The sequence below is a fragment of the Leptopilina heterotoma genome, unplaced genomic scaffold, assembly GCF_015476425.1.
Source record: "Leptopilina heterotoma isolate Lh14 unplaced genomic scaffold, ASM1547642v1 Lhet_135, whole genome shotgun sequence".
Lineage (NCBI taxonomy): Eukaryota > Metazoa > Arthropoda > Insecta > Hymenoptera > Figitidae > Leptopilina > Leptopilina heterotoma.
In genome coordinates, this window is record NW_025110854.1 from 1,788,906 (window position 1) to 1,812,762 (window position 23,857).

A 23,857-nucleotide genomic window follows, 5' to 3' on the forward strand; every position below is an offset into this window, starting at 1 on the left:
AATTTAAATTAGTTTGAATTCAAATAGATAACTACTTTTCTATTTTTAATTAATTAAAATTCTTATTTCTTTTAAAAATAAAATAAACATAAAATATAAAGTTTGAATGTAAAAGAAATAACTTTCAAGTATTTAATATTTAGATGTTCAATTAATAATTATTGTTAAATGTAAAATTATATTAACTAGATATTTACTATTGATTTATATTTTTAAGTGAATAAATAATTACGATTGTGAGAGGAAGGAGAGGATTAATTGGAAAAAAGTGAGTAAAACACGTTTTTTCATAATATAAACATTTTCTTATTCAAACGTATCTTCTTACATTTACACAGTACAAAAAATTATACTCATAACCGCTGACCTGCGGTTCATAACCGCCTTGATTGAGGATAACCGTTGAATGGGATAGAATAGGACACTGGGGTAGATTTAGTTTTTTTTATCAATTTTTTTTTTAAGGATTTAAGGGCTGTACATTGTCTTTGTCCATACACTTCACCCCCAATCGACGATCTCACTATTCTCTCATACGTACCATATTTCTGAGCCATTCACGGACGCGCACTATCACACGTATTCTTTCTTTGAAAAGAATCATTCTCATTTTACAATAAACACTAAACGCTCTTTTTTTTATCTTTCTCTCTTCACCCCCCTTTTTTCTACGTTCGGCATCTTCAGCAACATTTAAATATCATAATTCTTCGTAATAATTAAATCGAAATAGTGATAATAATAATAATCATTATTATTATTATTCGAATAATGATAATGATAGAATCTAACTATCTACGCGTGTAAAGTGCTTTCCGTGTGGTGGAGTGTTTTTTTCTTTTTAAATTTTTAATCACTTAAAAACTAGGCATTTTTTCATATTTATATATGTATACATGTATATTATATATATGTATAAATGTTTGTATGTATTTACACGTAGCGAGAGTTTTTTTCAATAGCTTTGTCTTGCAGAGACATTAATAATACATAGAGTACGCTTCCTACAACTTTATACACTGCCCGTTCACTGATAATAAGGGTATTTTTTTCTTGCTTACAATTTTTTTTCGTTATGATTAAAGTACTTGTTAATGCTAACATATTTGTTGGTTTTTTTTTTTGTTTTTTTTATTACTCGTGAGTTATTATTTAATCGAGTCGTTGTATGCTAGACAAAGATTGAGATCAAAGAAATTGCAAATTCCAGATGTGTTTTTCATTTTGTTTTGTTTTGTTTATTTTGCAAACGGCGCCTTGGACTTACTTGAGACTCCCAGCATGATTTAAATGCAGTTTATTGAAAACGCTAAATCTTTCCGATTTGCAATTTAAATCAAGGATACTGGTGTTCTTTTCCTGTTATAATTTCATTCTCTATTTTTACAATTTTACAAAATTGGGGAAAGTAGAGGCGTTCAAAAACCGAAGGTACTTTTTTTATCAGCCGAGAGTCTCGAAATATTGGACATTTTCATGTAAAAAAAATTTCAACTATCGCTGTCACTTCGAGTGAATTACTTGATACGGGCTGTCGAACGTTAGGAACTCGATAAATTATTTATTTGCGAATTCTCAATAAGTGCTTTTTAGTGCATTTTACTTTCCAAAATCGTTCAACATTGGCACTTAAAAAGTTTCGCATTATGCTTTTGCTTTTATCGACATTACATTATTTCTTTCATCAGACGGCTCCTACAGTTCGATAAAAATAACACATGTTTTTTTTCTCGATTGTTACTTCTATAAAGTTCGGAATTATCACGATGAAAGCGTATTTGGATTAGTTTTCTTTTTTTGCAATATCAAGAAAATGTAAGAATTTGTTTTTTGGTTTTTTTTATTCTTTCTTTCTTAGTTTAGATTTGCGAAAGGCAGTAAAATATTTATATATATATAATATGTATATACAAAGATCCGGTAATTATCTCATAGTTCAAAAACGATTCAGAAGGGACGATATTTTTCTTGACTAAAGAATTTACAAAAATAAAAAGGAAAATTATGCACAATTTTTTTCTTTTTATTTAAAAAATTGAATTCAAGGAAAAAACTAGGCAGTGCTTTTTCTTTCAAGTCACTCGATAACGTATCGATATTACAAAGAGAGAAAATATATCGTCCATTCGTTTGAATTCGGACAACATCGAGAACACCAAACCATGAGAGCACACAAAAACAGATCCGATACAAAAAACGTTGATCCGCCTAACGTCGACGACTTCTAATTGCACAAAGTACCTTCCTAGACAAAATTTGTTTTAAATCGGTAATTGCTATTTAGGAATTTCTTAAAAATTATCGTTTATCTACATCTATAATCATATAGACAAGTGTGTATTAGATACAGGCACGATATAATTAATTACAAACAATGTATGATCCAAGTCCATCGGGTATCACAATGGTAATGGACACTGGGCCTAATTGGCCCGTTCCAAGATTAACTGAGAATCTCACGGACTTCATTGCCCGATAATAACGAGAGATATTTTGAAAAATAGAGAAGAATTAGAAGAAGTTGAAGAAGAAGAAAAAGAAAAAGAAGAAGAAAAACTCAAAAGGAAGAAATAACGAATAACTTCAAAAAATAATTGGCTCAGCCAATAAAAAAAGGAGAAAAAAATCGAAATTAAAATTTCAAGCTACTCGTACAATATCACAAACTCCTCTCAATCCTTGTGTGTGAAGAAGTATTTCCTTCGGAGAAATTTTCCGTCTGATCTTCTTCCGCACCCTCCAAAAAAAATCATTTTTCACTTTGCTTTTTAAAAGGAGCACCGACTTTCGGAGCACGTGTTTTTCTCTTTAAAAAAATGACAATTAAGTCAATTTTTCTTTTTTTAACGAACAGCAGATCTTATGATCCTGATCAAGGATTTGCGCTACGTTTCATCTTTAACTTTTACCTCGGTGTTGTTAGGTGCTTTCGAAAGAGCATCGTCTTTCGCATTGGCCAGGACGGTTAATGAATCTTTCACTGCGTGGTAGATAATATTCTTGATTTGCAATTTGTCCTCATGATTGCTGTGTGTGTCGGACAATGCACGGAATTCCTGAGTTAGATGAAAGCAGTGTGATACGTTTTCCGGCGAGACAAAATCTTCAGCCACCTTGATGCAATTGTGTAAATTGCGAACCTGATGTGGCGCACCTGCCGGAACAAACACCGCATCGCCCAAACACTGCACTATTGCATATCTAAAATCCCAATTAAATTATAAATTAATTATATAATTGTGTAATTGTTGTATAATTAAATTTAGCAACTAAAAGTGTTGAAGTTAATTAATAAAAGTAATATTTCCTTACCCTTCAACGCCATAGTCACGGTATAATCGCTCCCGAAGTGGTCCATCAAGATAGAAGCTCTGATCGTGAATTGGATCGTGATGCGGCTCTAAACGAGCTCCACGTTCCAGAGCGACTGCATTCAAGAGGTCCCTGATTTTATCTGCGTCCCGTGCAGGGTAAATATGCCAAAGCGCACCTGGCGCTTCACCTCGCTCACGAACACGACGACGAGTTAAAATATCACAGCCTGCTTCATCCACTGCTCTTAGTGCCTCTGTAATCACATTTTCAAAAAATTTTTACAATCACAATCATTTTATATTATTTTTCTAGTAAAATAACTCCACGTAAATTAAACTAACAAAAATGAAACCATACAAAATATTCCCTCGATCTGTATTTTTTCAACATTAATAAAACGAACAAACAAAACTCATAGAATGAATAAAGTCTCATCAATTTCCAAACTCTGACAATCGTCACATTGTTAAAAACAAAAATCAAAACATTGGTGAAGTTCACAACTTTTTTAACCAAGGGAGTTTCAAAAAATTTCTATTCAATCTTTTGTCTAAGAACTTTTTAACATCGTTTTTCATCAATAATTCAGAAAAAACCAGATTTAAACAAAAAAATTTGTTATTAAATTTAGATTAAAATTTTGATATTACTCTGATATGAATTATTAAAAATTGTCGTGTCTATCATTTTATTAAAACTAAAATCTCTTTCTTTTTATACCTATTTATATAAAAAGAAAAAGAGATTTTTGTTGTCGAAATGTTTGCGACAACAATTCTTTTTCTATCATTATGTCCTCTATATAAAATCTCAATATTAAACTAATCAAAATTATGGTTTTTTTCAATGTCATTAACTTTTAATAATCTACGTTTACAAATTACATTATAATATTTTTATCAAGATTAAAATATTTTAATGATTATTGTTTTATAACTATTGAAGTTATTTAATAAAAACATTTGATTATCCAGAGTTTATTGTTCCTATGAGTTTCCTTTCAGGGTGGTCACAAATTTCAGTTTATCAATTTCCCTGACAATTATTAATAACATTAAAATTACTTTTTCTGACAAAATTCTTTTTACAAGAAAATATAAATATTTACGGAAAATGAGCAAAATTTATGAATTTTAATAATTTCTAAGAATTAAAATTATAATCCTTCCTGAATTCAATTATTTTCTACAATTTTAAGGGCATTTGAACCTTGATGACGTCACACATGCTTTGCACAAAGTGTAACGTCATCAAGGTTCAAATGCCCTTAAACTAAACTTCATCTCTGAATCAATTAATTTAAATAATTTTCCAAAAGTTCTTTTAGAATTCAATTATTTAAATACAAAAAATCGATTTTTTTATAATAATTGTAACTTTCCATAGTTTTTTCTTAAGTTATTAAGGTATAATATTTTCAAAAAATTATAAAGAAATTCTTACAATTAATTTTTTAAAAATATTTTTAAATAATTTTTGAAAGATAATAGTTTTTCAATTTTGAAAAATTTCCAAACAATTAAAATTTGCTAAAATCTTTAAAAAATAATTGAATTTTAAAAAAGTATAAATTATAAATAAAAATTATGAAATTTTTCAAGAATTTCAATTCTAAAATGTTATTATTTTTGTGTGTACTTGAATTTTTCTTTAAATTTTTTAATAATTCAATTAAGTATTTTCCATATTTGCAATTAAAATTCTGCAAAAATTGTATCAAAATACTTGAAAAAAATTAATTAAAGTCAATTAAATTTTACAAAATTTCAATTATTCAGAAAGATTTTTATTATAGATATATTTGAAAAATTTAATTATCTTAAAAAATGATTCGAAAACAATTTTGGAAATTTTTATTTATAGTTATTTTTTGCATTACACCCAGAAAAAAGCTTCTTTGTGTCAAAGAAAGTTTCTTTGAATCAAAGAAATTTGTGCATTGTTATAGGGTCAAAAAAATGTTTCTTTGATTTAAAGGAATTATTTCTTTAACTGTTTTTTGTTGACTCAAAGAAATATTTCTTTGGACTTAATAAATCTTTCTTTAAGTCAAAGAAATAAATAAATCAAAGAAATAATTTCTTTGAATGTCCTCGGCCTCTTATTTGTCTTAAAGAAATTTTTCTTTGGATCAAAAATATCATTCAAAGAAAAAATTTCTTTGATTTAAAAAACCTCGAAAATTGTTTTTCGTAAAAGTGAAGAAAACTTTTTTTAACTGAAACAAATTTTATCTTTGATTCAAAGAGAGTTTAAAAAAACGATTTCTTTGTTTCAAAGAAATCTTTTTTCTGTGTTTGTATAAAAATAAAAATAAATTGCACTTTTTTACTAAAAATTGTGGTATTTTGTTGCAATGCTTGGAAGAAAAGTCGAAAAAGGCTCAATTTTCTTAATTTCTCTGACAAAAATTTTGTTTCCCTGACATTTTCCTGACATGTGGCCACCCTGCGTTTGTTTTATTAATGTTGAGAAAAAATGAAATGACAATTTTAAAAGAATTTACCTTTAATATGTTCGTCATTGTCGCCGTCCTTGGGAATTCCAACGTAAACCATGACATTGACAGCGTCCGAAATATCCAAATGAAGATTCGTTGTGCCCTTATTTGGATGTAGAGCGGAACCATAAGCGTTGTACATTTTCGGTCCAAGATCGGGCCTCACGAAACATTCGGGTAAACGACTCGCGAGATTCAATCGTCCCGTTCGATGTGTATATTCAGAGAGTGGTAAAGCTTTCATCAAATCAGCATACCTGGACGGCAATAATTCAGCAAAATCTTCGCCCGGCGGCCAATCTTTTAATTTCAATAACATTGGATTTCCCCGATCGTCCTTTAATCTTTTTGAAAAGTTTTCAAAGCCCTCCCAAAATTTACGCATTGGTTGATTCGGCACCAAGTTACCAGTCATACAATTAACAAGATCATTCTTCTCGTCGCCGAAATCCCTGCCAAATGAATCCGGATGCCAAAGATCCTTATCCAATGCCTTCGAAACATCAGAAACAATCACCGGTTGTCCACGTTTCCATTGATCTTGGAATATCCTGTAATTATTGGGATTATTTGGATCGTTTAATCGGAGTAATTTTCCATCACATAACCATGCATGCGGTACATCGGGATAAAGACTCTTGCTTTCAGTCAATGTCATTATTCTAATTGGCAAAGGTTCACGACCTCTTTGTGTCCATTTGTACCTCCTCACGAAATGCTTCAGTTCACGTGGTTTCTCATCATTGTCAAGACCGCCGCCATCCTTCTCCTTTTTCACACTGTGCTCAATAACACTCGATATCACTTCATCCAATGTATCCATTTTCGATTTTTTACTACTCTTCGTTGAGACATTATTCGATGTTGCATTCTGCGTACAACTACTATTCGAATTATTTGTATTGTTTGTCGGTGAATTTGATCTCGAACCACTGCCATTTGATTTGTTTGATTGATTAGGCCTGATTAATAATTCACGTAATGTGGAATAATTACCCTCGCGATCCTCATCCGAATCGGAGCTTGAACCGCTGTCATTTTTATCTTCATTTTGTAAAGCAACGTCAGCGAGCCAATTTAGTGGTGAATTTTTATCCTCGCCATTTGTTTTATTCTCAGATGAACCATTCGATTCGATTTTCTTAGAGTCCTTTGATTCTTGTTTCACATTACCGTTCATGATTGTTAATGAATCACCTTTTATCAAATTTCTAAGTACTTCATTCACATTGACTTGAGTGACAACCGAGCAATTGCAATATTGCGGAATACCCCATTCACAGCGGCACTCGTGAAGACGTTGACCCAATTGTACAAGACTATCGCCAGCGATTATTTGCGTGAGCATTAATCTCGCCGGCTCATGAATTTGTCTATTCGTGCACAACAACCATGAGAAGTCGTCTCTGTCCTTTCCACTTTCGCCCCAGATTTTAACAGTGCCATTTTTCCGACTCTATTAAAACAAATTTAAAAATTCGTCAAAAATTTGTCTCTCTTATTTATAAATTAATTTTTCAATTTTAATCGATAATCAGTGTTAAAAAGCTCGTGATTGATTTCTATCACTTGAATTCAAAAAAATGTTTTACATCATATTTGATTTCGATTATATTATAATTTGGAATTTCGAACGCTTTTAGTTACGAATCTAAAAAAAGATATATAAATATTTAGTTACCTTATAGCAATCGATGCAGACAACAAATCCGCATTTTCCACATGCCCAATGGTAGTTGAATAGAGTTGTCTCGCAAACGTCGCACATTTCACGGACTCCTTGAACGACTCGCTTCCAGGCAACAGTTCCGTCTACAACCCCCGAACTCGCTGTCAATATCAATGCATAATCGAAGCAAAAAGCGTGTTAATTCATGCGAACCCAAAATTAGAACATGGCTTCTTTTTATTATTTCACAATCACAACACAAAAACAATGATGTTATACACATATACATATAACTAATATTGAATAACATTTCTAATATTAATGAGAATAATAATAAAACAATAACATTGACAATATATTACAAATTTATTGAATAGTAATAACAGGCCTCGGATCGACTTTAATTTAATTTAGTGTTGTCACAAACATTTTATTTTGTATTTCCCTGATTCTTCACTGATTTCTAAATTCAATTAATAATAATTTTTTCTAAATAAATATTTAAATACTTCTTATTTCTTTTTTCACAGGAAATAAAATTTAAAAAATTTCAACTTCTGAAATTTAATCATTTCTAAAAATTAAAACTATAACCCGTCCAAAAATTCAATAATTTTCTACAATTTTTAACTAAACTTCATCTCTAAATCAATTATCTATATTAATTTTTTATAATTTTCCGAAAGTTCTTCGAGAATTCAATTATTTAAATACAAAAATTCAATTTTTTATAACAATTGAAACCATTCATTTTTCTTTTCAAAGATATTAAGGTAGAATATTTTCAAACAGTTTAATAAAGAAATTCGTAAAATTAACTTTTTAAAAATAATTCTAAATAATTTTTGAAAGACAATAGTTTTACAATTACATACGATTAAAAAATGTCCAAAAAATTAAAATTTGGTAAAATCTTTTAAAAAATAATTTAAATTTAGTAAAATCTTTTAAAAAATAATTTAAATATAGTAAAATCTTTGAAAAATAATTAAAATTTGTTAAAATCTTTTTAAAATAATCGAGTTTTTAAAAAATTTTAGAAAAATAGTCAAATTTTATTGAATTTTTTATTTTATATTGAATTTTCACTTGAAGATTATTCACATTAAAATTTTTGAGAATTCAATTATTTCCAAAATTTTCAATTAAAATTCTTTAAAAGTTAATTTTTAAAAATTGTAATAAAATACTTGAAAAAAAAATGATCTATTTTCATTTCAATTGTATATTTCAAAAATTTGTCTATAGTTATGGTTTTTACACTATAAAAATGGAAATAAATTGCAGTTTATACTGCAAATATGTTATTTTGTAGCAAAATTTGGAAGAAATGTCGAAAAAGTCGCATAATTTGAAAATAATCGAACAAAGTCATAATATCCGAGGCCTGTAATAAATCAAAAATCTTGTTACTCATACTAAAAAATTTTAGGATAATTAATCAACAAGTACGACAATGTTAAGAATGAATTGAAATAAAGTCGAGTTAGAAAAGACATTCCATTCAGTAATGTAAAAAAATTTTAAAATGAGTTAAAAATGATCCAAGTGAGTTAATGTGATATGAGACATTGTTACTATTTACATTCAGTGCGTGATATTTTAAACAAATGAATAAAGTGAATATACCTTCAACCATGTGCTCATGAAGTGCGTCCTTCTCCTGATGAAGCAAATCACAGAATTGATCGCCAACTTGACACAAAAGGCGATAAGCCATTTCCAAATCTAAATCCTCCTTCTCACTCTTCTCCTTTTCCTTCTCATTTTTATCAGGTTTTTCCTCCTTGATCGTTAAACTTTTCCCCGATGACCAAAGCCATAAATCTTCCTGGAAAAAAGGAAAAGGGCAAGGAAAATTAAAAAATACGTCCTTGTGACTAATTTTTTTTTCAAATAGTAATTAAAATCAATTTCAGTGTTAAAAAGCTCGTGATTATAATTTCTATCACTGTATTCAAAAAAATTTCTTTACATCATTTTGATTAAAATAAATTAAAGAAAAATAAAGGATAATACTATTTTTGAAAAATAGATTTTTTTTGCATAGTTATTGGTGGATAAAACTTACATCGGAGGCATCTTTGTGAGGATCGCTGAAACCCGCGATAGCCAATTGTCCATTTTTCGTGAAGCGTAATTTACGAAATGCATAGAATCGACAGAATATATTCTGATAAAGATTCTTTGAGCGTTGATGTGGTGTCATTCGACATTCGCGGCACTTGGCCAATTTTGGCGCGACCTCACAACAATTTCCATCTTGTAACCAACTTTCGCCGGTTTTTTTTAATTGCGAGATCGAAGGCTTACGAAAGGGATCACTTTTTCCACTGCCGCCACCACCAGGCCCATTACCACCAGCTCCGCCACCCGTACTATCGTCTCTTCGTTCCTTTTTTGATCGTGGTTGTTGCTCTTCGCCTACGTCGCTGCCCTTCGAGGTCTTTGGTCGTCGGCCCCGTTTTCTTGGCTCTTTGTTGGTACCTGGAAATCAAAAATTTTCACCCAATTAATAATAATTGACAATCAATCCAGGTCTCATGCAAAAATAAGCCTTTCTTTTAAAAAAAATTAAAAGTCCGTCAGTGTTAAAAAGCTCGTGAAAACATTCATGGTTAATCAAGAACTCTCGTGGTCATCATTTTTCATTTTTTTTTCTTTTCTTTTGTTTTGTTTGCTTTTTCAGAAAAAGGAGTGTGAGGCGATTAAAAACGTAAACGATCATGGAACGCGAAGCACTTACCCTGCAAGTGAATGGTTAGTTCACCTGACGGGAAGTCCATTTACAAGAAGCTACGTCAACTAACCGTTTCCCGAGGAATTGTTGGAATTGGCGGCGGTATGTCGCCCTCTTGAGGCAGGTTGCACGGAGCCTAACTGTTCACTGGTGTCGCTAACCGATCCAGCCTCACTCTCGTTACTAGATTCGCTCCCCGCCCCGGTACCTCCTCCCTGCTTGTCGTCTTTCCTCCGTCGATGATCCTCTGCGACCGCTTGCTGTTTCCGTGCGGCTCCCTTCTTTCGTTTTACCTACCACAGGGCACAGATTATTAAGTAGTCAGGAAGTTCATGCTCTTGCCGCAGCTACTTGCTGTTTTTCTACTCAGCTATGCCATTATTGCCATTATTGCCATTACCGAATTTATAAACGATGCAGCACCGCTCACATCTGTTACAATTATTTTCTACATCTAACATATAGATAAAGGCCTTCTCAATTAGAAGAAACATGCATATAGTTAGTACGATTATATCTCTTTACCCCCTTCCAAAACTCTTTTGTTTTTTAAAAACATTCATTCATCTTTTTTTTTTCTTATCTGCAGGCCTCGAATCAACTTTAAGGTGCAAAAAAAGTCGCTTTAGTCGATTTAAAATAGAAAAAAAGTCGAAAAAGTCGTTTATTTAATTCAGTGTCATCACAAAAATTTTATTTTTTATTCTTCTGATATTTCACTGATTTCTAAATTTAATTATTTAAAACTTGAATAATTTCGTTAAATAAATATTTAAATACTTGTTGTTTGTTTTTATACAAATTTAAAAAATTTCTATTTAAAACCTTCTGAAATTTAATAATTTTTAAAAATTACAACTTTAATTCTCTTAAAATTCAATTATTTTCTACAATTTTTAATCAAACTTCTTCTCGAAATCAATTATTTTTAATAATTATCCGAAAGTTCTTAGATAATTCAATTATTTAAATCTAACTTAGAGTGTTTTCAGGATCTTAATTTTTGTTAAATAAATCTGTTTATAAAAATATAAACAGATTTATTATTTAAATACAAAAATTCAGTTATTAATTAATTTTCAAAAAATTATAATAAAGAAATTCTTAAAATTAATTTTTTTAAAATATTTTTAAAATAATTTATGAAAGATAATAGTTTTTCAATTATATAGAATTGAAAAATTTCCAAATGATTGAAATTTGGTAAATTCTATTAAAAAAATTATTGAATTTTAAAAGAATTTTAATTATTAATATAAACGCGATTTCTCCAAAATTTTAATAAATCTAAAAAAAGTCATATGTTGTTAAAATGTTAAAAATAATTGTAAAAAATTTTAATGTTATTATTTTTTGTATGTATTTGAATTTTTGGAAATATGTATTTGAAAATAATTTAATTTTAAAAAATTAGAATGCAAAAATTCTAAGAATTATTTTTATCAAAAATAATTTTAAATAATTTTTTTGTAGCTAATTTTCATTAATTAACATTTTTAAATTTACACTTGAAGAATTTTCATTAAAATTTTTGAGAAATCATTATTATTTTCAAAATTTGCAATTAAACTTCTTTTAAAGTTTATTTTCAAAAATTTTTATCAAACACTTTGAAAAAAATCAATTATTTTCAATTAAATATTACAAAATTTCAATTATTGAAACTCTTTTTTATTGTAAATTCTGAATAATTTATTTAGTAATTTATAAAAATAGTTAAATTGTTTTGAAGAAATTATTAAAAATTTTAGAAAATAATTGAATTTTATGGAAATATTTGAAAATATTTAAATTCTTCCGAGAAATTCAATTAAATGTGTTTTGAAAATAATTGAATTCCTGCAAAGAATTTTACTATTTATAAAAATAATTGAATTCTTGCGAAGAATTTTACACCATTTATAAAAATAATTGATATGTTTCGAAGGATTTATTAAGATTTTAGAAAATAATTGAATGTATTCGAAATATATTAAAAATTGTTTTAAAAATTAAATTCTTCCGAGGAATTGAATTTCAATTATTTTCAAAATTTGCAATTAAAATTCTTCAAATGTTGATTTTCAAAAATTTTTTAAAAACACTTTAAAAAAAATCAATTATTTTTAATTAAATTTTACAAAATTTCAATATTTATTGAAACTCTTTTCAATTATAAATTTCGAAAATAAGTTGCATTTTATACTAAAAATTATTGCAATATTCAGAAGAAAAGTCGTAATTTTTGAAAATAAGTCGAAAAAAGTCGCATTTTTTGAAAATACATAGTCGATAAAAGTCAAAAATGTTACAATATCCGAGGCCTGTATCTGCGAAATGCGTCTATATACTGATATCAAAGCACATGAGCATCTTTATCAGATACCATTCAAATTCTTCTTTATATAAAGCTTCATTATTTGTAAATATTAAAAGCGATTAGTTTCATTTTAGTTTTAGTCATGCTCATCCTAACAATTCTAACAATTATCACAAACCATCTAAACTTAATTGAAAAAGATAAAAGAAATAATAATATACCCTAAAAGAAATTAAATATTCTTATTTATAGTAAAAATAAAATATGAAAACAAACTTTTTAAAATTGAGGTTATGTTCCCATTTATTAAGTTTCCAAAGTTTCCAAGAATAAGAATATATTGAAAAAGAAGCACGAATATAATACCCCTGGGAACAGGTATAAAAACATCTGCTGGCTCAATTACGTTTAATCGATACGTATGAAGACATGTACGCACGATAAAAGGACCTTTCAACAAAGAAAACACGAATTTCGTCTTAAAACGCAAAATCAATTTTTTCCCAAATAGATAAATTTTTTATTATAATAAAAGTATTTTTTTCTCGCCAAAAACAAAGTTTTTAGAAGAAAAAAAAAACAAGTTAAGCAAACAAATTATGTCCAAGGACAAAGGACGCCAACCACGCGATTTTACTCCGAAAAAATTTATATTATATCATGCGCTATTTATACTAACAGCAAAAAATTCATATCCAGATGAATAATTCTAGTGAAAATTAACTTTCTCCTACTCAATACATTGTTTATAAACAATAAAAATGAAACAGAAATCGGAAAGAACAGATAAATTAAAAATTGAGGTTAAGTTTCTGAATAGTGACTTTTTGTGATGTAATAAAATTGAGATAATTACCATATCATATGAATAAAACATCTTCGATAAGTTTTGTTTATAAATATTTAATAATATCCGAATATTCTTTTTCTATTTCCGGTGAATTTCTCGACACAAAATGACACACAAATTTAACAACTTGCCAACGCCAAATCCGCCATTACACTGACCATGTTTCGCACGGATGCAGCGGTTGCGCGCGCCTTTCCGGTGACGTAACTTTAAAAACATTGGTGGGAAATTCAAATTGTCTAATTACTTTTTTTTATTTTTCTAATTTCAATCATTAATTTAATTTTAATCTTTTAATTTTTATTCAATATTCTAATTATATTTTTTGCTCTATTTAAATTTTATACTAAATTCTCTAATTTAATATTTAAATTCTGCAATTTATTCTTCATTTTCTAATATAGTTTTTCAAAATGTAATTTAATTTTTTATCCTCCTATTTAATTAATTGTTGTTATCATTAAACTTATTGTTATTTAATAATATTATTATTTATTATTGTTTTTTTTGCTCACATTAATAAAAAGATTTTCCGTCGAATAGATTTTAGAAATCTCTTTTCAAGAAATTAAATTTGCTATTATTAAAATTTTTTTTTAATAGAAGCTTTCAAAGAATTAAAATATTTTAAATTAGTATTATTAAAAAAAACAATCTAAAACACACTTACGCACACTTCATGCTCTAAAAACCAAAAATACCAATTAACGTTTTAATTTGAAAATTAAATAATATAAAAGTAATTTTTTCATATTTGTTCTTTTCATCAATAAAATTATTTTGGTACTTTTATATTATTTATTAATCATATTATACATTATACTATTTGTTCTATTATTTGTTGTATTAGTTTTTCTATTACTTTTCACTATTTTCTACTTTTCATTCTACTTTTCTTTCTATTATTTTTACAATGTCTTACTTCTATTTTTTATATTTACTTTATTGTCTTTTTTATTATTCTTTATTATTGTGATTTCAGTTTTTACTTTTTTTTGTACTGATTCTGGAATAATTTGAATTGGAATTTAGCAAATAGTTTTTTTCTTTTTACGTTAACATAATATAAAACCGTGCCCCTTTCTTGTGAAAAAAAAAACCAGACAATTCTAATCATGCAATCAATTGAAAAATTATGAAACACGATATTTTGGAGATCACAAAATTTTCTAAAAAGCTGGTGCTAAAGCTTTATGCCAGTTGTGAATTTTATAATTTCGAACAATTGAGACTTCGGATGATATAGAAATATGCGAATTTTTTAATACGATGACAAATTAGTAATAATTAATATATTAGTAATGTAATTAAGTGTCGGTAAAACTAACCGCTATTTTTTATTATGTAATTTACTTGTTATTTAATAGAAAATTATCTTTTGAAAATTATTTACTAATAAATAAATACAATAAAAAATTTTTAAAGTTTGATTTGAAATTCTTTCTTCGTATTTTCTTTTAAATTTAAATTGATTTTGAATTTTTTGAATTTGTAGTGGGAATTTATGATTTAACAAAATTTCGACTGAAATGAATTTTGTAAATAATATTTGCTAAAATTGAAAATTTCTTTTGATCACCTGTTGCTTTTGGCTTAAAAGCATTGAAATAAAAGGAAGTTGAATACAAAAAGTGAAGATGCTTTTAAATTGTAATATTCTAAAGAAGTTTTCCAATTCGGTTTTTTTTTAAAGGAAGATTTAAGTTTTAGTGTAAATTGACAGGAATGTTCTAAAAGTGTAGTTGGTAATTATTCTTTCCCCTCATCAAAAGTCTCAATCGCGATGGAGATTAAATCTTAGATAGATACCTTGGGTGGTTTTCGTTTTGGTGGTGACTTCCTCTCTGGATCGCTACTTGACGAATCCTCCTGCAAACTCTTTGCCTCGTTTGCGTGTCCGTTGACTGCTTCTTTATTGGCTGGCTTCCTTCCACTCTTGCCAGTGACTTTTGTTTTGTTTATACTATTCACTGCCATACTTCCAATGTTGTGAATTGAATTGACGGCGCTGGGTAAACTAGTAGTGGTGGTGGTTGTTGTGGTCGGCGTCGTCTCACGTTCCTTGTTATTCAATGGTTGCGAAGGTGCTTGAGCAATATTTAGTGGCAATGTCACGCATGAACCACTGCCCACAACGCCCGTCGTGTCCTCCGTGCCGTCCTCGCCCGAGTGCCTCTGCAGCCAGGCCTTCTTCAATTTATGCACTGGATATTTGGTGCTGCTCGGCGGTCGTGGAGCTGGACTATTTGATTTTTCACTGTCAATCGTGGAATTCGCCTTGGCGGGTGTACCAGGTGCACTTGGAGCTGGACTCGGCACTATTGATGGCGCTGGACTCGGAGCGGGCGCAGGACTTGGAATTGGTGCCGGGCTTGGTGCCGCACTGGGTGTTGGATTTAGGGAACAGACACTTCCTGTGCTTGAGGGTCGAACTGATTCGTCGCCGCTGGTTGCTCGCGGCGCTGGACTTACTGAAGTCACTACTCGATCGGACACCTGCAAGCAAAATGGAATATAAATATATTGCATATTATATATTTTTTCTACATGATTTTCATTCTCTATGTGAAACAATTTTTGGAACTCAATTTTTTTTCTTTCTCTTTATTAATATGTCATTTAGTAATCACGAACGTCATGAACAGTTCGTGACAAAGCTGAATAAAATTGCACTTGGTTGCATTATAATTTACATAATTAGTGTACATTAATTAATTAAATTATAAGACTATTAAGTGTAATAAGAAGAATTAACACTTTGGTGAAATTTCCGTTTATAATCAACAATTTAGAGGAAAAAATATTAATTTTTCCAATCAAATTTTGATAAAGTTTATAATCTCCATTTTAATTGATTTAATTAATAAAAAACAACTTTTACTCTTTTAAGTATTGACAATATGTGTTTTTGTTAGATTGTACGAAAAAAATGGCAAATCTTCATAGGGTTGCCACAAAAATTTGATTTTGAATTTCCAGACAGAATTTTAACTTTTTTCCTGACCCTAACAAATGCTCTCATTCACTTTAAAAATTATATGATACTCAAGAAAGTATTTCAAATACGTTTATTTGTTAATATCTTTTATTGTAAACTTATTCGGAAAGTGAATAATTTTCCTTTTAGTATAAATATTTAATCATTATTATTTTATTAATTATTTTTTCACATGAATTAAGATTTCAAAAAAATTCAAGTTTTAAACTTTCTTAAATTCAATTATTTAAAATTTTAAAATAAATTCAATTTCATATTCTATAATTGATGGTTGGCACAAAAATTTTGTTTTGTATTTCCCTGACTTTTCTTTAATCTTCAGACGTAATTTTGACTTTCTTTCTGATCCTAAAGAATATTTTGATTTACTCTAAAAATAATTTTAAAAATTTTCAAACGTTTCTGGTTACCAAACACCAGAATTTTTTATCAATTCTAGAAATATAATGCTTTTTCCATCGCTTTTGTTAAAGTTTTCTGACTTTTCCCTGAATTCTCTGATTTCCCTGACCTGTGGCAACTCTGCTATATCATGTTACTAAATGTAAACAGAATGTTTACTAAATCTATATGTTTCAGAAAATATTTTACTGAAAAAGGTCACCAGAATAGAACCGAATAGACTATTTACATTTTATGATGAAATAAGAATCCAAGTAAAAATGACATTTTAATCGCAATCACAAAAACAACATTAATTTTTCGGCAGAAAAGAAAATTATTCCCACGAAGAAAAGTAATATTCGAATAGATTAGATAAATTTTTTTCGTCGATCAATGTTGTTCTTCAGATGAAACTAAAGTTACCAACGTTAATTCAACGAAAAAATTGAAAAAAAATTTTCTCTAAAACGTTTTGGATACAAATTTTTCTTTTTTATTTTTAATTCAAGTAAACTCTCCAAACGCTAAAATGAAAAGAAGGTAGGGAAACTGTAGTTCTTATTTTTGTCTCGCGGATTTTCTGAAAATCCGAGAATTTCAAGTAAATTAATAATTCCTCGCCTCAGAAGCAATTTTTTTCTTCTGATAATTATTTATTTTAATGTCACAAGCCATTTAAAAAAAATTCCAAGTCAGGAAAAGCAGTGATTTTGATTTTTTAAATCAAATTCCGGGAATTTTTGAAGATCTACGACAGAAAACTTCAAAATCAACTGCTTTCCCCGACTTGGAATTTTTTAAAATGGTTTGTGACATCTAAATAATTAATTATCAAAAGAAAAAAATTGATACTGAGGCGAGGAGTTATTAATTTACTTGAAATTCTCGGATTTTCGAAAATAAGAACTACTGTTTCCCCATTTTTTTTTTTTATTTTAGGGTTTGGAGGGTTTACTTGGGTTAAAAATAAACAAGAAAAATTTGTATCCCGAACTTTTCAGAGATAATGTTTTAAAGAAATGTTTCGTTGATTCAACGTTGGTAACTTCAGTTTCATCTTCAGGTTCATTTCTTCGGCATCGTTTAAGAAAGAGTAATTTGCAGTAGAGTAAAACGAACCTGTGATTGATTGGTGGGTTGTGCGAGGAGCGCAGTATTGACGACAGTGGTGATGGACGTGGCCGCCGAGGCAATAAGAGGACTAGGCTCGCTGACCCTTGATAAGACGGGCGTGTTGACACTCTGCAGAGACAGTGGTTGTGGTTCGTCGACTCGCCGTTTCTTGCAGACCTCGAGCGAGACGGGTTGAACGCTGCATTCGTCGGAAGGCGTCGGCGCTTTTCTCTTCGGCGAACTCGTTCGTTCGACGCCAAGATCGAGAGGTTGAGTTTGGAAGGCAGACATTGATTGTTGCGGTGGAATTTGTGGTCCCGGTTGATGGGGACTACTGTGATGAGAGGGATGAACGACCGCCCTGGCCGACATTGGAGTTGACGCGGTGGTCGATGGCGAGGTATGTAGAGGTGGCGGAGGTAACTTGGAGGCCGAGACAGCGGACGCGAAACCTCTGGAGTCGTACACAGACCTACTACTGTGAGCTGGTGGTGGTAGAGGTAGAGGTGGCGCCCCATGATGATGAGGCACTTGTTGGTAAGGCGAAGTTCCGGCTTTTGATGTCAGCGGCAATGGACCAGGCACCGGACCGGTTTCTGACGCTCTACACACCGGCGTGCCAGTCATAATGCCGGAATTGGGTTTCCCGTAGATGTGCGAAGGCGCCGGACTGCTGACTTTCGGCTTCGACCCGGCGGGCGCAGCGTAGTGGGTGGTGGACGAGGCGGTCGGCGGATGCGGGTAGGAGTAGGCGCTCTTCGCCCCGTACTGGATGCCGGGCTCGGGGCCGGGCCTGCTCAGGTAGCGCGGCTCCGGGGGTGTCGGGTGCGGTTGGTGGGGGTGTTGAGCGTGTGGTGATTGTCGATTGTGGGGGTGGGCCGGGTGCCCGTGAGGCGAGGGCAGTTGGGCATTCGCCCCGGGACGATGATGACTGGGGGGGATGTTTTTGGCTTGTATGCTCTCCATGTGGTGGTGATGATGATGGGGACTCTGGGTGGGACTTCGGTACTCGTAGCCACTGGGTTTGTGTTGGGGTGTCACGGGTTGAACGTTCATGTATGACATCATTTTGAGACTAGGTGAGTGCTGCTGGGGCGTGGGTGCCTTGGGGAGTTCGCGGCCCTCGTTCTTGACGATGACGGAGCTCTTCTGGTCCGACAGCATTTGCGGTGGAGTCTGGTGGATTTCCCGGCCGTGATGGTCTCGCTCGTGGCCGACCGTCATGTTTGCACTCTTGCCGGGAAGTTGCTTGTGGGACTGCAGTTCGTTTTTGACTTTTATCTCGTGCATGTAGGACTGTGGCTGGTAGGTCGAGTAGCCGAAGAGACTGACGTTCGGCTCGGCTTTCGGCAGGACACTGTGAGGTGGACCCACGACTGGCTGCTTCTCGTGGTGACTCGACACTGTCAGGGAGGACTTGGACGTTCTCGAGTGAGCCGGCGGCGGGTACTCGACTTTAACAGGTACACTCGACGGCCGCGAAACCTGGAACGAGAGAAGGGAAATTAGATTCGGAAAAATGGGAAAAAATAAACAAAGGGGAGAAGAATAAGTACCTGTTGAGCGGTGGGTTGTGCGGTGGCTGCATAGTAGGCTGCTCGCTGATGAGCCGCGGCGGTGTGATCTCTGACATCGGCTTGCCTGTGCAACCGTTCGGCAGCTGCCAAGTGCTCGCGCTCACGCTGCTCTCGGTCCCGAGCAGCCGCGTCCCGGTCACGTTCTCGTGCCTCCCGCTCCTCCCTCTCCCGCTGTTGTTGTTGAGCAACCGTCACTGGATGAGCAGCGGTCACCGCACCGGGATGATGATGACCGTGAGGCGTTAGTCCCCCATGTGGCGTTCCATGTGTCCGACTGCCGGGAGGTGGTAAAGGAATAAAGCTGTTCCACCCCATCGAAGCTGACTGCATATTTCTCTGTGGAGCATAAGACACCTACTTCAATCAATACTGCCTTCATATTTATTCACTCGGGGAAGTCTCGCTTTACTCTCGCCTCTTTATCTCACAGAAAATAAGAGATTTTTCATTCTTTACTCTTCAAAATTATTCCTCAGTGAAATGAACAAAATGTTTGTATTAGTTTCAGATCTGTTAAGTAATTCTAAGTCTCTCTACAACTATGGAACGTCACGTATGAAAATTACCGTTAATCTTGGACTAACAAACAAAACTCCAATATTGTGAGAACCATAATTTCAAAATGAGAAAATTAGATAAAATTAATGGAAAAGTAGTACTACTGTATCACAAATTGATAATAATTTACAGACCTCAGTCTATATTTTAATACCACGAGGAGAAAATTTTAACTTGATCGGTGCCAAGCGCGCATCGTTCTCAACTCACTTAGCAGACCTCCGTCAAGAACGAGAATCTAATTATACTCCTCGAGGCAAAGATTACAATGCTAATCACATCGTGAGTAAATGTCAACTCACATGCGTGTAACTTCTAACAAAAAAAACACTTTCGTAATCCCAATAACAGAAACTTGTATCAAATTTCGCAAAAAGGATTTCAAAATTAATTTTTCAAATTTCAATTACAAATTAAAAAAAAAAAACACTTGCAATCTTGTACGAAATATCTAATATTCTATAAACCAAAAGTCATTGCCCTTTTCATAGTGAGTCTGCCTTATTCCTTCGTGTCAATCTTGCAATTTTTACCCTTCAACCTCGAGCACAAGTCCGTGAATCATTCATTATTTAAGCCGAGTTGCTATTATCCGACACACACATACACAAAAGGAGGGGAATTAATTCAGGGGTGACTGAATAGTATTCTATGTCATGGACAAAAAAAATGCGTAGGTAGAAAAGCCATTAACGTCTGCAAACTTCTGTTTGCTTCCTGAATTTCAGCCCTTTTTCACTCCCTCTCACTCTCTCTTTCTCTCATTCATTTTTATTTCTGACTCTACTATTTTATGTCTTTTTTTATGCCTTGCCATAACGCGCGCACCCTCTTTTCTAAATTACAAAATCAATAATACATTGAAAATTATTTGCTCACGATATTTTCTAAAAAAAGGAACAAATATCCCGCACAATTCGTTGCGAAAGAAATAAAAAAAAATGAAGAAGATTTTAGTTGAAAAACATGTGAAAAAATATAATTTTTTTATAAATCAAAAATAACTTATTAAGAACTCTTTTAATTAATTGTTATAGAAGTAAATATTGATTACATAATTATTGTAATGAATTTTGTCTATCGTGTACACTTTCTATTTTCGCACGATCAGTATTTATATAAAGAGAGGGAATGAATCACGAACTTATATAGAAACTGAATGAATTTATTATTGCCTGCGTTTATTTTATTACTATTGTTATTATCTCTCATTGTCATAATTTATCTCATAAAGATATTATCGTAGGTGCTATTTTCTAGTATTTTTATTACTGCCATTATTTTTATTATTATTACAATTTATAAATATTATTAGTATTATTATTGTTACAATTATTATCATTATTATTATTCTTATTTCTACTCTTATAATTATTAGATTGATATTATTATTGTTACTATTATCATTATTATTAATAATAGAATTGTTAATAATTTTTTATTATTAGTATTTTCCTTATTTCTAGGAAAAAGAAGAATTATTTAAATTTCTTTTGTTTTCTTGAACATTTGCAATTGTTTCCTTTTTTCTTTGATGAATTCACGATAAAAAAGATTAAATATACATTAATCATTCACGCGATCTGAACATAATAATCTTTGATAAATAGAACTTGAATCCATGTGTAGAAATAACCTTTTAATACTGGTATAAGCGTATAATATTATTATTACATTTATAAACTCGCCTACTAATATTAAATAATATGAGTGAAAATATAGAAACAATAATTTTTTAAGTGCAACTCTTGAAACATTTGACACAAATTAAATTGGTATTTCTCTGATATGCATAAAAATAGATATTACTCAAAGTACTTTCATAGTTTTTTTAAAAGTATAAAATTGATACCAAGAATTTGATATACTTTTGATACTTTAGAGTTAACAGTGTTCAATAATTTTATTTCGCAATTTTCAAAGACTAGCAATAAATAAAATAAAAGTAAAATTTTATTGAAAATATGAAATAATACGAAAGAATCTGAGTAAAAATGAGTAAATTGTTTTTTTTTTCTTGGATGAGGACATAGTGTCGTGTCATGAATAAATTTTTATCTTATCGCCAAGTCCAAACAAACCAACGGGTATTAATTTCATGGGGCAAACAGATAAGAAATGATAAGGAAATATAGACAGACAATGCGAATGAAGACATTCATTTTCATAAACATATATTTTACTAATATATATAAATATAATATATCCAACTTACATTTACAAGATTAGCTACTGAATTGTTATTAGGTTTCTTGTTCTACTTAAACAACTTATTATTGTACTTTATACATATAACACACAAGGTTTTATCGTATAAAATTATAATAACAAATTTCAATAAACATCATTTACTGAAAGGAAAATATTTTATTATTATAATAATAAGATAATTATGTATGTATTTTTTTATGTGTCAATTTTCGAATTACTTGACTCACTTTCGAGGAAATAATTATTTCTCAATAAAAAAGAAAAAAATTGGGAGCTAATTTTTGTTTGTTGAATAAAATATATTAAATGAAAATTATCTACAAACACATGTCAAGGTCTTATTATTATTTATACCTATATTTGGAGAGTATATAATTTTATTATTAGCTTTAATAATATTAATAATTAATTCGACTATTAATTTTATTCTTAATTGAATTTTTAATCATAGTTGACTTTATATATAGAACAACTTCAATCATTGGTATTACAAAAATAATTTACCAATTTTAAAAACTGTTAATTTCAATAATTGTCAGTAAAAATTTTCGTAGAAATATTTTTCAATTTATTTTAATTTTAACATTTAAATTTAATTTTTTAATTTTTTTACGTTAACTACTAAATAGTTAACTTATTTTTTTCTTTTTTGCTCTAATAACAAATAAGTGACAGAGCACTTGACATCGAGGTAATAATTAACAATAATTAACTTTCAATTAACTAGAAAAATCAAATGATTAAAACAAAACAAAAAAATTCTGAACCAACTCCCGAGTCCCGCTATCCACTTTATACAAAACCTGTTTTACCAGTTTTCTTATTTGAGAAACGAGAGATATTGACAAGAGACTATAAAAAACGTGATGTGTCCTTTTATCGAGTGTGTTTATATTGTTCGATTCGCGAAACAACTTTTTTTTTTGTAAATTTATAACTATACGAAAAAATCATAAATAGAACTTTTTTAAAAAAATGAATAATTGTAACAATAAACTCGCTGAGTGAAGAACTAATTTTTTGCCCAAGAAAAGATAATAGAAAGAAAAAACAGTTTTGAAATGATAATAAAGAAGGAAAGAGAAAGAAAAAAGTGACGATGCTTGAGGGATTGAATGGTTGGGATATATACACCCGAGAAGTTCTAGGAAATGAGCACTCATTATATCCCCGCGAGACTCCATTAACAGTTCGTCCAATTAGTCGCGGATCACAGCTTTCTAACAGTACACGATTTCACATGTCGATAGGAATCTTCTAACAAAATCTGAAAATTCAACGTTGACGGCAAAATGGATTTGCGATTCTTACTATTCACTTTTGAGAGACACGGTTACAAATGTTTTTTCCATCTCTTTCTTTAATTGCTTTTCCTTCCATTTGAATTTTAAATTAATATCTAACGAAATCAAATAATATATTTTTTCTATTTACAAAAAAATAATTTAACACAAGTGTTTAAATATTTCTTCAATTTCTTCATAGTTTCACGCTTCGAATAATTTATTACGTTCTTTCATTGTAAATAATTCATAGTATACACAGTATTTTTTTGTAGAAAATTAAATTTATACATTAAAATATTTTCCTTTTTGGAAAAAATTAAAATTCAACAGATAATTAGTAAAGAAATAATTTTTATG

General features: G+C 30.6%; 1 protein-coding gene and 2 non-coding genes across 5 annotated transcripts in view; all 3 read right to left on the reverse strand.

Moving 5' to 3' along the window:
• Positions 1-485: 485 nt before the first annotated feature.
• LOC122497717 (probable JmjC domain-containing histone demethylation protein 2C) overlaps positions 486-23,857 on the reverse strand; it is a 550,088-nt gene continuing 526,716 nt past the window's right edge. Inside the window, exons 10-19 of one of the 3 annotated variants that reach the window (XM_043604996.1) lie at positions 19,425-19,781; positions 17,875-19,353; positions 15,183-15,869; positions 10,295-10,517; positions 9,556-9,971; positions 9,114-9,315; positions 7,497-7,645; positions 5,822-7,271; positions 3,313-3,568; positions 486-3,201 (exon numbers count right to left, since the gene is read on the reverse strand). In XM_043604996.1, the coding sequence (XP_043460931.1) occupies positions 2,886-3,201; positions 3,313-3,568; positions 5,822-7,271; positions 7,497-7,645; positions 9,114-9,315; positions 9,556-9,971; positions 10,295-10,517; positions 15,183-15,869; positions 17,875-19,353; positions 19,425-19,781 (5,535 nt within the window). In that variant the 3' untranslated portion in view covers positions 486-2,885. Of the gene's footprint in view, positions 3,202-3,312; positions 3,569-5,821; positions 7,272-7,496; positions 7,646-9,113; positions 9,316-9,555; positions 9,972-10,294; positions 10,518-15,182; positions 15,870-17,874; positions 19,354-19,424; positions 19,800-23,857 lie in introns of all 3 variants that reach the window. The other 2 variants (XM_043604995.1, XM_043604994.1) reach the window with 2 other exon arrangements.
• Positions 7,345-7,418, reverse strand: LOC122497727. The gene has a single exon (XR_006301164.1). It is a non-coding gene; the product is annotated as a small nucleolar RNA SNORD36 (small nucleolar RNA).
• LOC122497726 lies at positions 9,394-9,469 on the reverse strand. The gene has a single exon (XR_006301163.1). It is a non-coding gene; the product is annotated as a small nucleolar RNA SNORD36 (small nucleolar RNA).